A 13929-nucleotide genomic window follows, 5' to 3' on the forward strand; every position below is an offset into this window, starting at 1 on the left:
CAATGTAGGCAGCAATGGTTGTGCGCTGCATCTCATTACCATGAACGTCAGCTTCTGGACATACAATCAGACTTTACAAAAATAAAATTTGTATTTATATAACGGTGATACAATACAACCTCAGTGGTTGTACTTTTACAGCACTGCTCTTTTGCCATGAGTGTTCAATTTGTTGGGCCATTCAACAAGTCATTCAGCTTCAGCAGCTGCTCGTAAACCTGGAGAGGAAAAAAAGGTACAAGATTAAGGCATATGTCTACCTTAAAGGTTGACATTGTTTTTTACAAGTACACAGAAATCCGGATTAGCAAGGCTTGCTTGAAGAAGTACATTGCAGCTTTTTTTGGTTATAGCTGAGCATTCTGTTGTAGGGGGTTGAACGTTTTATGTCTGCAACTCTCCTTATAGTGTACTTCCCACCTCAAATTGATATGCTTTGGAATGTGCTTATTGCTTAGTTTAGACATTAAGCAGTGATAGTAATCAAGGGGATCTCTGAACTTGTTCTTGGCCTAGTAGGTGTTTACTAAAGGATATATACCGTATTTTCCGGCGCATAATTTTTTTTCTTCATTTTTCGTCTGTGCATCTCATAGAACGATGTGACTTGCATGTTTTTTTTTTTTTTTTTTGGAAAAAGCTGTTGTCAAAATCAAATCAGATGCTATGGCCACGCGAAGCATGCTGGGTTGGCCTCCTGTGGCAGATGCTACGGGTTGTGTGCGCGCTATGCAGGTACTGAGTTCTCGTGATCGAGTTGCCGAACGCCATGCGAGAAGGACGGAGCAGCGACGCAAGTGGCGGCAGGCCGACTGCGAGAACAGACTGAAATCGTTGCATCTGCAGATCGGCGTGCGCCACTGCGCAAACTACACAGTCGCTGCCAGATTACAAGCCTCCTTCCCTTGCGCACGATTCAGCTCACCGTCACACTTTTTCACTCGCACATGCAGTATATGGTGTGCGTGGACGATATCAAAGCTCTCTGACTTCATTACAGCGAAGCTGTATATGGCTAGCCGATTAGTCCGTTTGTTGCCTGTACGCCGAAAACTTCTGCAGCACAGCCGCATGCGTGAAATAAGAGGCGCGATCGGTTGAGGCAGCAGTGATGTTTCTCTCCGTTGCAGCCGAGCGTGCGCAGCAGTTTCTCTCCGGTTCCGAAATGGATAGGCCACATGTCATACATACTCCTGAGGAGCAGGCAGCTTTTGATCGGCCCCGCCGCGAGCAGAACCGGGAATGAGCTCGTCTATGCCGTGCCGATGCTGCATCCCGGGCACAAGAACAAGTTTGTGCAGCCGAGCACGGGCAACAACTGTATACTGAGCATCTTGCAGCCTACCAAGCCGTCGTTTAATGAGCTGTTGGGATTAACCCAGTTATAAACACTGGGGCCACACGTTTCAGCTTTGCTGGTTAACCAACTGTACGGAATACTTGGGCGGTGATTTTGTATGGAATATCGCGGCGACCACAACGGCAGAAATGCGCCTGGAGTGGCCATATCATTGCTATCATAATTCTATAGGAATAGCACCGATACACTTGCATGTGACCCGTGTTTACCAAGTGAAATGCCACTATTCTTTTTAATTGCTTGCTAAATGAACAGGTGCGTCTTACATATGTTTTATTCCCAGAAAACTGCCACTTTGAGGTGGGGTGTGACTTATACACCGGAAAATACTGCATTTACTATTAGAAAGATGAAACGGTGAAGAATAACAAAGGCAGTGCCTCTTTTGTCCATTACTGTTCCATTTTTATCAACATAAACGTACTCCTCCAAGCTATGTTGTTTGGAATGTTATAAAAATGGTCTAGTGGTTGAATTGGGCAGCTAAATAAATCTGGGGTGGAAAATTAGGATAAGAAACTGCAGGCCATTTGAAGTTGGAAGTACAAAGTTAAAGACAAATCCATGAACTACCCATCACGCTCGTGCTGGCTTAGCTGTTGTACTGACGGCACACTCGGACGCTAGAACCAGATTTCCATCTGGTAGGCTTTGAATGAAACTATGAAATGCTTTCTGGCATGGAGTTTTCTATAAAAGTTACCAGAGGGAGCTTTGGTGGTGTGATTATTATGCTACAATGGGAATGACAGTACATTGATTTGTCTCATCTTCGTGCTCATCGCTTCAGATGTTCTTGTGATATTTATAATGCTTTATCTCTCTAAATTTACAAGCACTTATACCCTCGTATTCTACAACATTCCTCCACCCTCAACACTTTACCTCAAGAAAGTAGATGGTAGCACTGCAGCTTGCATAAGTGGTCACTGTGCTTCATTGAAACTTGTCAACAATGTTGCATATAAAGAAGGAGCACTAAGCACGAGTGGCGACCAGAGGCGCAGCTCATCAATTGCTGCCAGATGATGAATGAGTCTGGCATCCACATCTAATTCCCATCATTGTTTTGCTACATTTCAATTGGTGCCTAAACCCAACCTGTCATCTGGTCCTCAAGTTCCCGTAATGGAAGAAAATCTGCATGAAGCGTGGCTTCGTCCGGAGGGCTAACACTGAGGCCATTTCTACAATTGATGCCCTGCGTGGGTGATGAACCAGCACTTCAAGCTCATCTTAGCAAAGAATACGAAGCTCATCGAGTTTGCGCAATACAAGATACGCTCATGGACGAAGACCTGAAGGCAGACCTGAAGGCAGACCTGACCACAGCTTTCGAATGCGAACCAAGACCAGCTAAGCCGCATGTTACTGAGTTTCATCTGAGCCGCGTCAACCGATCTTTCCCGTATCCGTCGACTCCACCATGAGTCCTACAGTGCAATTTGCCTCACCACCGCACCCAACTGCCACTTCTGCCTCGCCTGGAGTGTCGCCCACGGCGTTGCTCTTCAGCGTTGCCTAGCCAAAGCTGCATATCCCGCACTTTCCTGAGGAGTGGCACGACTGGCAAGGCTTTTGGGATCAGTACCAGGCAAGCATTCATGGCAATGACTCGCTATCCAAGATGGAAAAATTTAAATACCTGCTGACGCATCTGTCCAGGTCAGCTAAGGCGGCAATTGAGAGTATCCGCCTTGCTGAGGCCAACTACAATGTCGCCATCAAGGTACTGTCTGACCGGTTTGGCAGTTGTGACATGCTGGTTGATTACATGCTGGTCGATGACAATCTGGACAGTCTATTTGCAATAGCTCCTATTCATAGTTCAGCCAATCTAGACAAGCTTCGGAACTTCTATGATGAGATCACTTTCCGCGCAAGTGCACTGGAGAGCGCCTTCGCGTTTCACCAGACATGTATGCTGCTGTTCTGTGACGCGTCATCACGAAGGCTTTACTACCTGACCTTGGTATCCTGTGTCATTTCCTCCTTTATCAAACAATGCTGACACGGCAGTGACTACAGCAGACAAGGCCCAGCAAGTGAAACATCTTACGACCTTCCTACGAATTCAAGTCTAAGGGAGGAAAGGAGCCTCGACCAAGTTAGCTCATCTGCTAGCCAGTGGGATCATCAATGTGAATCATGAACGCATGAGCTAAACCCGCCCTCTGCAGCTGCTCTATCAATTGAAGCACGATTGCCGTACCTGCGTCCCTACCTCCTGCGCAACGTGTCGAACCATGCAGTTCAGGAATGCTCCACATCACTCACTTCAGAAAAAGAAAAGAGGAAGCTTCAGGCGCACAGGCTTTGCTTCCGCTGCGCCAAGCACAACCACATCGCCAGTGAATGCTGAAGTGCCAGAAATTTGCAGTGTGCCCTCTGTGCTGGACATCACTTCATGTCACTGTGCAATGTCTGTACACCGTTAAAACCAATCAAAGCATATGGGCAACACGTGTCCGCACTCTGTGCAAGCGGGCCGGAGTCTATGGACACACCACCCCGAGCAACATCCGTGTCTATGAGTGGTACCACACTCATGCCTCATTCCTATAGATGTATAGAGCTTGTGCTGTTGCACCAAAGAAGTTAATTTTGCTGTGATTCATTCTAGACATGGGTAGTCAACACACTTTTGTTCGGTGAGACATTGCGCGAGCATTTAATTGTCCTGTTCAAGGCGTTCAGCACCTCGACCTATTGACCTTCGGTAAAACACATTGTCCTGTGACCCTTGCATGTGACCAAGTGTCTGTCACACTATGGAGCCAGCACAGTACCAACGAGACCACTATAGATGCCCTCGAAGTGCTGGAAACCTCTGCGGTAACCAGACCAACAGCGGATGGCGCGATCATCTTCATGATGACAAGCCTCGGTCTTATTTGTGCTGATGCAAGCCCTGAAGTAGCTACTTTCCAAGAAAACAAGATAAGCATTCTCATTGGCTCCAATATCTGCTGGGACATTGTAACTGGCCAGATATCTCGATTATTGCTTCAAGTTACTGCAGTGGAAATCCGTTTTGTTTACACAGTCCAGGGAGCCCTCCATGAATTCTCCCAAAGTTCAACTGTACAAATGACATCTCCAGTCCTTGGTACTGTGGAGCCTCACAGAGACGATGCACCATTGAAATAGACACTTCTTTGATGTGGCACTTGAATACAGGTGGCGTACAAGTACAAAGCTCTCCTCGTCGTGGAAGGGCCCAGTATAGCACCGCAACTCTTTCATCGTTTACCAAGCTTCCATATGAAAGTGCTTCTGTCCAGAGAACAAGCTGTCACCACGCCTATAGAAGGACTGCAAGCAAGGCGGCAAAGCCAAGGAAAACAAGGGAAAGTCAAAGAACGAAAAAGACTTCAAGAAACACAAGAGTGACAAGGTTGCTGATGATGGGACGCTGCCTAAAGTAGCCGCTGCACAAATGCATAAGGAACCCAAGTTCAATAGCAGCGTCGCAAAGCTTCCCAAAGGCAAGAAATGTCCACCTCCTGCAAGGCTGTCCAAGCATAACGGACGAGGCTCAAGGCCATAGCCAACGATGGTTTCATGTACTTCGAGCAGTAATTCAACGAGTACAAGCATGACAATGCGCAGCTATATAAAAATGCAGGTGTACAAGTGCCGCCCTTCCGGAATGAACACCGATGCAAAACAGTCCAGAAAGGCTTAATGCAAGCGGAGACACATACTGCACAAATGCTACATCGAGCCACAAGAACACCTAAGATGGAAGGCCACTGCCCATGCAGCAATGAGTCGAAATGAAAATGAGGACAAGCCAGCATCAGATATATTATGATACCCACAACATACCCTACCGCTGAAGGACTCGTATTTTGAACACAAAGAGCATGGCCTACCGCAGGCAACGTCAGGACCTGATGCTGGTTATTACCATTCAAGACAACACAGACACTACTACTGAGTTCATCACCTCGATTGATTACCAAGTGTATTGCTGTTCAGGTTGTCACCTGAACTGCTCTTGTCATCAGTTGAACTGCCACTCAATGTGCTAGCTCAGCATTCATGGCTAGCATCCAGTGTATGCACTGAGGCCGTGCAATAGTGTACTTGCTCGAAGCTGGCCATTGGATATTTGTTGGGCCGGGAGTGTGCAGCAAATGAAGAAAAGGGGAAGTAATCCAGAGCGCAAGTGGCGGCTGAAGGTGCTGCTCGCTCCACTGCTGCCAGATGATGAACGAGTTCCCATCGTCGTTTTGCTACATGCAACACTTGTGTGGTGTCTTCAGTCGAGGAGCGGTGCTGTGCTCAACTCGGTGAAATGAAGGAAGTGCTTCGATTCAAGGATTGTTTGGGAATGCTTGGGACAGTCTTCTAAGCACAGCTAGGCAATTACTCTCCTTACATGATTACTGGTTGAAAGTTGTTGCATTTATAATGCAATATTTCGTATATGATCAAATCGCAAATCCAAAAGGACAAAGTTTATCCAGATCCATGCCCTGCTACTCATCATTCCCATGCTGGCTGAACTGCCACACTTACAGCTTCCATGGATAATAGTGTCAAGAGGTCCCTCTAGTAATTCTTATAAGAAGCTCGTAGCTCGTACATCACAAATTCCTTGCTTACTGGTTGCATCGTAGGTCGCTGCCTTCTGTCAAGCCTGACGCACACATCACCTATTTCATACACTTTTTGTGCCAGGTCCTGATCCCACACACCAGCCGAGGTGTCCAGAACTGGTGTGATATCATTGGGATGCGTGTCCTTCAGGTAGGAGAGCTGCAAAAGGTGGCAGGACATTACCACATCTCATCCCAGAAAAATACTCAAACCATCGTGACATCGTGGATATGAAGCTTTAGTGTTTGACACTACCTAAAGACATGCAAAGGTTCAATTTCAAGGCACTGGTCATGGTAGCATCCAATCTTCCAGCAAGTTTCAGTGCTATTGCTTCCAGTAAAGGTCCTGGTACAAATAAGTACAAAGCCCTTTTTTTTATATAGAATGATTAGTTTAATTTTGCAATAGAGGAACGGGATGTACTAGGAATGGTTGGGAAGTTTCTACAGTAGGTGCGTGGTAAAAAGAGAGACTGCTGTTTTCGCTGCTTAACAAAGGCCAAACTGCAGATTAAAGAGTTTGCAGTTTTACATGTCACATTGCAATGCAAGGAAATAAGCTCTTGGAAGTGTTGCATAGCACCTGTTCTAAAAACACATGGCTCAGTCATCCTGGGAAAAAGAAATAATCCACTGGTAACACCCACTATGTGGCTGGGCTTGGTACTCTGTTGAGATATCCTGAGCATAAATGGGAAAAAGTGTGTGAAAGCTACTGCTATCACAGCACTGGAAGGAGCCATGTGTATGCACTCCAAGCATGCTTAGATTGGTCTACTGCCATGCCTACCAACTTGTGAACTTCGTAAAATCAGAGATACAACACTGCAGATGAGGGAAGGGAGGGAATAGCACACGTTTTTCTATAAGGGCTCCTCACTAGGTTTGGACTTGGCAAACAGACAAGTGCGCTGTGTAGAATGCACACCACGTAGATCATGGAGTGGCAATCGTGTCTGCAAATTAACAGCGGGGGGAGGGGGTGAAGACAGATGAAATTTCAAACAGAAGCCTGTGTGCCCTGCCTGTCGGAAAAACCCCATTTTTAGGCACAGAGTCAAGGCCAAATACACACTGCCTACAACGCTGTCTTTTATGGCACGTGACCTCCATTGATTGCCTAACGCAGAACGTACAATACCACCAATCAGTGTGCACCCAACAGCAAAAAGAGGAAGGAAAGAAACATAAACATGATGCAGTCTCTCGGCTCTGGTATGGGAGAAGGCAGAAAGAATAGTACTAGTGGTCGCTAGTCGAGGCAGTAAGAGAGTGTGTTTAAATTGGCAGCAATGCTGACCTTCTGGTAGTATGGCAACACATTAAAATTTTTTTTATCTCTAATATGGAACTAACTTGAATAATTATTGCAGCACAATGTTTCCTTGGTGGTGCCTTGCAACTTAAGTACAGCCAAAATTTGCAATGGGGCTTTGTGAGGGCTTCTTCAAAGCTTGGCCTCAGAGGGATAAAAACAAACTTTAATTATACTAAAGATTTACCTTCCAATGTAGCAATGAGCTTGGCACAGCAAATAGTAACAACTGCACTTTTATTTTTTTTACACCCACCGTGGTTGCTCAGTGACTATGGTGCTAGGCTGCTGAGCACGAGGTCGCGGGATTGAATCCCGGCCACGGCGGCTGCATTTCGATGGCGGGCGAAATGCGAAAACACCCGTGTACTTAGATTTAGGTGCACGTTAAAGAACCCCAGGTGGTCAAAATTTTCGGAGTCGTCCACTACGGCGTACCTCATAATCAGAAAGTGGTTTTGGCACGTAAAACCCCATAATTTTTTTTTGCACATTTTTAGATCGCAGCAATTTTTGCAGTGACATTGGTGTTGCAGATTTCGCCTGCTTTGGGAACTTGTCCGTATATGCAATGCAAGTACCCCTCTTCCATCCTTTCACCATTGTGCGCATGTCTCGCACAAAGAAATAAATTTGAAAAGGAAAAGAAGGGATACTTAGAGATAAGCTATACTGCACTCTATGGAAAGTTGCTTTTTAATATTGCAGAGGGCCACTCAAGGGAATCTTTTACATTGCACCCACAACGACGTATGGCCCAATGATGAACGCACTGTGGCAGAAGGGTGGGTGGGGACTTTCCTGAATCTGGGCGGTGCATTCTATTCCTCAATATTTTATACTTATTTTATTGTTACAAAGGTGGCATAATAGTTTTGTGGCACATTATTATATGCTAAGCTGGCTGAGAGCCAAAAGAACCTACAACATCTGACATGGTAAGAGCATTGAAAAATGGGAGCACTGCAAATGGTAGTTTAGCCAACTGGAAGCACGTCTTCGAAATCTGTGTGAATGACCATTGTGGTCAGGACACTGACAAATGACAGCACTACATAAAAGTTGGAGATGAGGAACTACAGGCCTGGGCCTTGCTGTCTCATACAGCTTTCCACATTTTCAAAGACGTGATCATGCAAGTTTATGAATAAAGTAATGGCGTTGATGATGCTCAAGAAAGAATAAAGTACTATTTATAGGCCAGCAGTGCAAATAGGATAGCAAGGCATTAGGAATGGGAAGGCCTGATGAAAATGTGCTGTGACTGAATAAGCTCTCTTTTCCATGCAGCCCTAGTGATATCTTGCAACAGGATGTGCACTTAAAGGTTACTGTACTCACAATGTCTCCTCTTGCATTCGTGTACGGTGGCAGGCCTGTCAGCACCTCCATGATGACCACACCAAAACTAAACGTGTCCATTTTGGGGGAGATTGTGCCAGTGAATGCTTCTGGTGACATGTAGACAGTTGTCCCTACTACTATCTCTGTTCTTGTAGTACTGTCCCCTGACAACGGCCTTGTCAGTCCAAAGTCTCCCAGCTTTGCAGTCCAGTTATTGTCCAGGAGTATGTTGGCACTGAATGAAAATATTGATGCTGCTAGTGTGCAAAGCACAATGCACACACACTGCTCCATCAGATGTGAAAGGACTACGAATCTACAAGAACAATAAAATAAGTATTCTCAAATACAACAGTGAACCAGAACTCCTGAATTATGTACAGCACTGAAGGCTCCTTCTTGAACTGAACCCCAGATGCATTCCAACTGATCTTACCACATCTTCACACCTACAGGAATCCTTGAAGGGTATTTGCCAAAGTGAACGAGTATATTGTAAGTAAGAGGCACAAAACTTTCGCAGCAGTGTAGGCGGCACCATGCATTTCATATTTCGATGCTTCACTGCCTCGGTGCCATGCATGATATCCACACAGCTGCCCTCTAATAACCAAGGAAATCATTGCATGCCCATCTTATCAAAATGTAGATGCACAGATGATCCCAAATGCTACTCTGCTTACCTCTTCACATCCCTATGAATAAGACAGGGTGTGCGAGTGTGCAGGAAATGGATGGCAGCAGCAACTTCTGTCAGTATGGTCACACGCCTTTTCCAGTACATTGGACAGGTCTGCAAATAAACGTGGTGCTTCAGAGAGATTTCACCCACGCAAATCAGGCAGCACACCTACTTCTCTCGCAAGGCACGACTGCAAGGATCCTAGCTCCATGAATTCATAAACCAAGCAGCAGTCAACACCGTCGTAGCAAATTCCGATGAGAGGCAGCAGGTTTGGATGAGAATGACTGGATAGAAAACAACAGCCTTGCCACTGCAATTCATGAATAGACCGCTCCATTTTCTCACCTTCGCAGCAGTCTTACTTCAGTGAGAAACTGTTCTGGAAGGGATTCCTTCATGCACTTCACAGCTACTGCTGTCCCATTTGGTAATGTGCCTTTGTATACAACTCCAAAAGTTCCTTCTCCCACTTTGAAGCCTCCCTCGGACAATGGCACATTACAGAAGTTGCCAGTTGCTCGTGCCAGATAGTCGTACCTGAATCGGGGCGTTTCGTTGATTATGCTGTCCATGACCTCATCTGAAATATCAGATGCGGCATGAATGTCTACCCTATGATCAGGGTGGCAAGCTGTATGGTCATATGCAGTAAGAAAAGTTCGGACTGTGAGATGAGTGTACTAAGAAAATGAGTGGGAATCTTGCTGATAATTATTGTTGCATGAATTGCAGGCACACAAAATTGTAACAATGCTGTATGTTGGGCATGTTTGTACTCAAACTTGGAAAACAGTTTTAGAGCTAACGGACGAAGATGGAAGCAAGATATCAACAACACAATGCACTAATGTGTTAGCACATTGTGTTGTCAGCACATCTTCCTTCTGTTTTCATCTGCTGGTGTTAAAAATGTTTTAAACGAAATTGAATTGAGTGTTACCATAACAAAGGTGAATTGGGGCTGCATGTTAAAATGCATGGCTTGTTTCCAGTAGTTATATTCTCAGTTAACAGACAAGCATGATGACTGGCGGTGAGAAATTGAGAAATAAATTATGGTTTCAAGTTCACCAGAATTAGACGATGCGAACAAAATCTAGGAACATTTGTAAATTAGTTTGACTAATTGTTTTATTTATTCATTGACTAACAAACTAATTCACTAATAACTGATCACTCAATGATCAAAGAATCAATCAATCAAATAACCCTCTCAGTGAAGCACTTGACAATGGTATTACAGACTGCACAAAGTGCATGGAGATAATTCATAAAATATAGACAAGTCTCACCCAAAGTGCAAAGCACTGAAAGCAACGGTGAGTGCAATACTGGAAATTCTTGTGATATTTCCTCTCTTTTCATCACTTGCGATTCATGTCTCAAGAGGTGGTGTATGCTTCACCGAACGAGTGATTGGTTCTTTTATTCCTTATTTGGTTTTTCACCACCGCAGTCTCCTACTTATACTATTTAGTGGTAAAAAAGATAGCCTTTTGGCATGGCCTGAGAACAATGCAATCAGTTACATTTTTTGTTTTTTGGAAAGAGATGATGATTCAGACGCAACAAGTACAAAATATGGCAAGGCATTGTAGTGAACTTCATTATATGATAAAGATTTAGTATTTGGGTGCCAAGGCTACCTTGGTAGTGTGGTCTAGTGGTTAGTGAGGTAGGCTGGTACCTAGCAAACTCAGGATCAAATCCTGAGGGAGCATGTGATATTTTTTTTTACACTGCAGCAGATGGCTACATTCAATACCATACGATAATTTGAGCTGTATAGTGAAGTGCTAATAGCAGCTATCACTGTAAAACTTCATAGGCTACATGGAGAAGCATCTGAAAATAACAAAACAAAAGGTTCATCATTGGATGGAAGTAGGTCATAAACTTAGTGTTCCTAGTGACAATGTTATGTTCATTAGACAAGCAATTTGCTGTAAACTACGATATGTAAAAGACTAGCTGACTTGCGAAAGTGTGTCACCCCACAAGGTCAATCATTGTCACTGTACCGGTAGTACCACAATACACCAGCACACTGCACATCCAAACATTGCATTGATGCAGCCATCACGATCAATTGGTACTAGTTGCTAATGATTTCAGTAGTTGTTTATCAATTGAACTAAATTCTCGCCAATCAATCCTGGCTTGCAAGGTATTGATTCCTTTCAAATTTAGAGACAACCTCATTGAGTTTTTAATAAACTACAGGAGTGGCATGCACTTGCCTTTCAAACATGATTTGCTATGCAGAACAAGTAGTATTCAGTTGTAAGCAGTGATTTGATGACAATAGTATATTTGTTAAGAAAAAATACAAGTACATAACTGACTGCCACAAATAAGTGCTAGGCAAACCATATTAAGACATTCCCTTGCTTCACAGTGATGAAAATGAGTGATAACACAACTTTGTTCTGACAAAAAAAAAAAAAAAAAAAAGACAGTGAAGATTTTGTGTGTGTGTGCGCGCTCACAATATTTTGACATCCTCTGTGATATGGAATCGTACAGGATTTCACTGTGCATTTGCAAAACACTTGCTCTACATACAGTGGACTGTCTGCTTGCCAAATTTGATTCCTCGTGTATTGCATAATGGTTTGTGCGGGCCATGCACAAACCATTATGGAATGAGTGATCAACACATTGGATGACTTCTATACATAGTTTTTCATCCCGTCCTTCTTGCCAGCTTATAAATGACAGACTGCAGGAAAACAGCACAGACAAATGGATCACTGCAACTTGGCCTTGCATAGATTCAGTACAGTTTGACGTCAGTGGGCCTATTTTGTTTAATCTTGTCTATCCTAACATCCTTTACGTACAGCAGGAATAATGTAAGAAAATATTTGCGGACGCCTTTCATTTCTGTTCAACTTCCTTTATTATATGCAGTGTAAACGTGTTCTGAGAGCGGCAAGTGGCATGTAAACTTACCATCGCAATTTTCTAATGGCGGAGGTGGCGGTGGCCCTAAGTCAGGCTCCTGTAGGAGATCTTCAAGGTTGGCTTCGTCATCACCAGGTGCCTCTGCAAATTTCCGAGTTGAAATATTGCGGAAGTTTGCTTCGGCAGGATAAATATGCATTCTGAAGATTCCTATTCTTACGTTGCAGCACGTTGACTTCGATGATCGAAGCTGCCCTGTGAAGTTCTGCTTGTTTCAGCAAGTAGACCAAGTCCGATATCTTTGGTCGATTACGCCCTGTCGTGCTCCATGTCTTTAATATTTCGTCGCTGCGGCTTCCTCTTGTGTAGTTTTCGAGAACCCTAAGCGAGCTTGAGGTTAATAGGGTTATTAAGAACTTTCAAACCAATCCGTTACCTTGCGTGATCAGCGTTGAAGAGCATTCTGCCAGGGTCATCTGGATGAGTGATTAGGTACAGTACCTTTCTCCAGCCATCTCCAGCGTCCAAAACACTCGTCAGTCGCAAACGAGTATGATCAGGCAAGAACCGCAATTCAGTGTCTCCGTTGACATCACGGTTTGAGTCACTGAACTGGTTGGCGACTTCCTGCAGCAACATTCTTCTTCTTCTTTTGCCCCTTGTTCTGTTGATCACGGCTTACTTTCGTCGGAGAAAGATCGGGCCAATCAAATGCAATTATTGACTTATTAACGGAGTTCTCAGATCACATATTTACGTTTCCATCGCGGTAAGAATGTAACACACAATAATTGTATTACTCGCATTTGGACGATAGCAGCAACCCATTTTGCATCATCGGCGATCTCCGCCGATCTAGAGCACGATCCTTACGTGCCGGGAACAAACTCGGAGCACGTGACTGCAGCTAAAGCGGAAAATCCATAGAGTGAGCTCCGAAGTCCGGAATCCCGTTACGATGTGAGGCTACGTTCACACAAACTTGACAAAATCCGCCCACTTAGGCGGAAAAACGGGCGGAAAACGAGGCGGCGAAAAAATCGGTCGCCACAGCGAAGCGAAAAACGGTTACAGCGTACTAGTAAAACGGTTCCGCTTCACCGGAAGCTGCACTAACATGTAAACATCCGGTCGTAAAATTTAATTTTTCGTTGTTCATTGTTTGTTTTTAGGAAAAGCAACTAGCTAGAGCTATCGAAACTATGTCTTGTTTATCTTCCATGGTAGACGAAAGTTAAAAACGACACGCGCAGTTGCGCGAAATGATAGCTTCATAGAGTTTCTCACTACATTACATTGTTATAGTGAGAAACATAGAGTTTCTCACTATAATGTAGTGAGAAACTCTATGGTGAGAAATCGTATGGATAGCTTGTAGTAACTGATGGGCCAATGAATAAACACAGCTCTTGAAATGGTATAATGAACCGCGCCACCACGCGGACAAACGCACGCAAACTAGATGGATGTAGGCGAAGGCGGCAGTGGTTTCCGCTACAGTGGCGAAACAAATGAGAACATCTTGTACATGCGCGGAAAAGATTATCCGGCCGCTTTGGCTTTTCCGCCCGCTTGCCGTTTCCCAAGTACGAACGTAGCCTCGACAGATCATCTATGCCAAAAAAACGTGATACACCGTGCTTTATGCCGTTTCATTCTTTGCCAATCACTCGGAGAGCATATGTATACAAGATGAGCATCAATGCAT

At 44.4% G+C, this 13929-nt stretch overlaps 1 protein-coding gene across 1 annotated transcript; it reads right to left on the reverse strand.

Moving 5' to 3' along the window:
* Nucleotides 1-72: 72 nt before the first annotated feature.
* Nucleotides 73-13324, reverse strand: LOC142585629 (interleukin-1 receptor-associated kinase 4-like). Its single transcript, XM_075696548.1, has 9 exons — nucleotides 12658-13324; nucleotides 12442-12602; nucleotides 12270-12362; nucleotides 9660-9894; nucleotides 9484-9598; nucleotides 9313-9422; nucleotides 8627-8864; nucleotides 5975-6127; nucleotides 73-218 (listed from the first exon to the last, which is right to left on the reverse strand). The coding sequence occupies exons 1-9, from the start codon at nucleotides 12858-12860 to the stop codon at nucleotides 165-167; spliced, it is 1362 nt and encodes a 453-aa protein (XP_075552663.1). The 5' UTR covers nucleotides 12861-13324; the 3' UTR covers nucleotides 73-164.
* Nucleotides 13325-13929: the final 605 nt, after the last annotated feature.

Source organism: Dermacentor variabilis, chromosome 6 (assembly GCF_050947875.1).
Source record: "Dermacentor variabilis isolate Ectoservices chromosome 6, ASM5094787v1, whole genome shotgun sequence".
NCBI lineage: Eukaryota > Metazoa > Arthropoda > Arachnida > Ixodida > Ixodidae > Dermacentor > Dermacentor variabilis.

Excerpts from the sequence above, each read along its gene's own strand:
- LOC142585629 (XM_075696548.1), bottom strand. The coding sequence starts at position 12,860 with ATGTTGCTGCAGGAAGTCGCCAACCAGTTCAGTGACTCAAACCGTGAT. Across the intron at positions 9,599-9,659 it reads GAAGTAAGACTGCTGCGAAG|TCATTCTCATCCAAACCTGC; the intron begins GTGAGAAAATGG and ends TTTTCTATCCAG. Across the intron at positions 9,423-9,483 it reads AGTCGTGCCTTGCGAGAGAA|ACCTGTCCAATGTACTGGAA; the intron begins GTAGGTGTGCTG and ends GTTTATTTGCAG.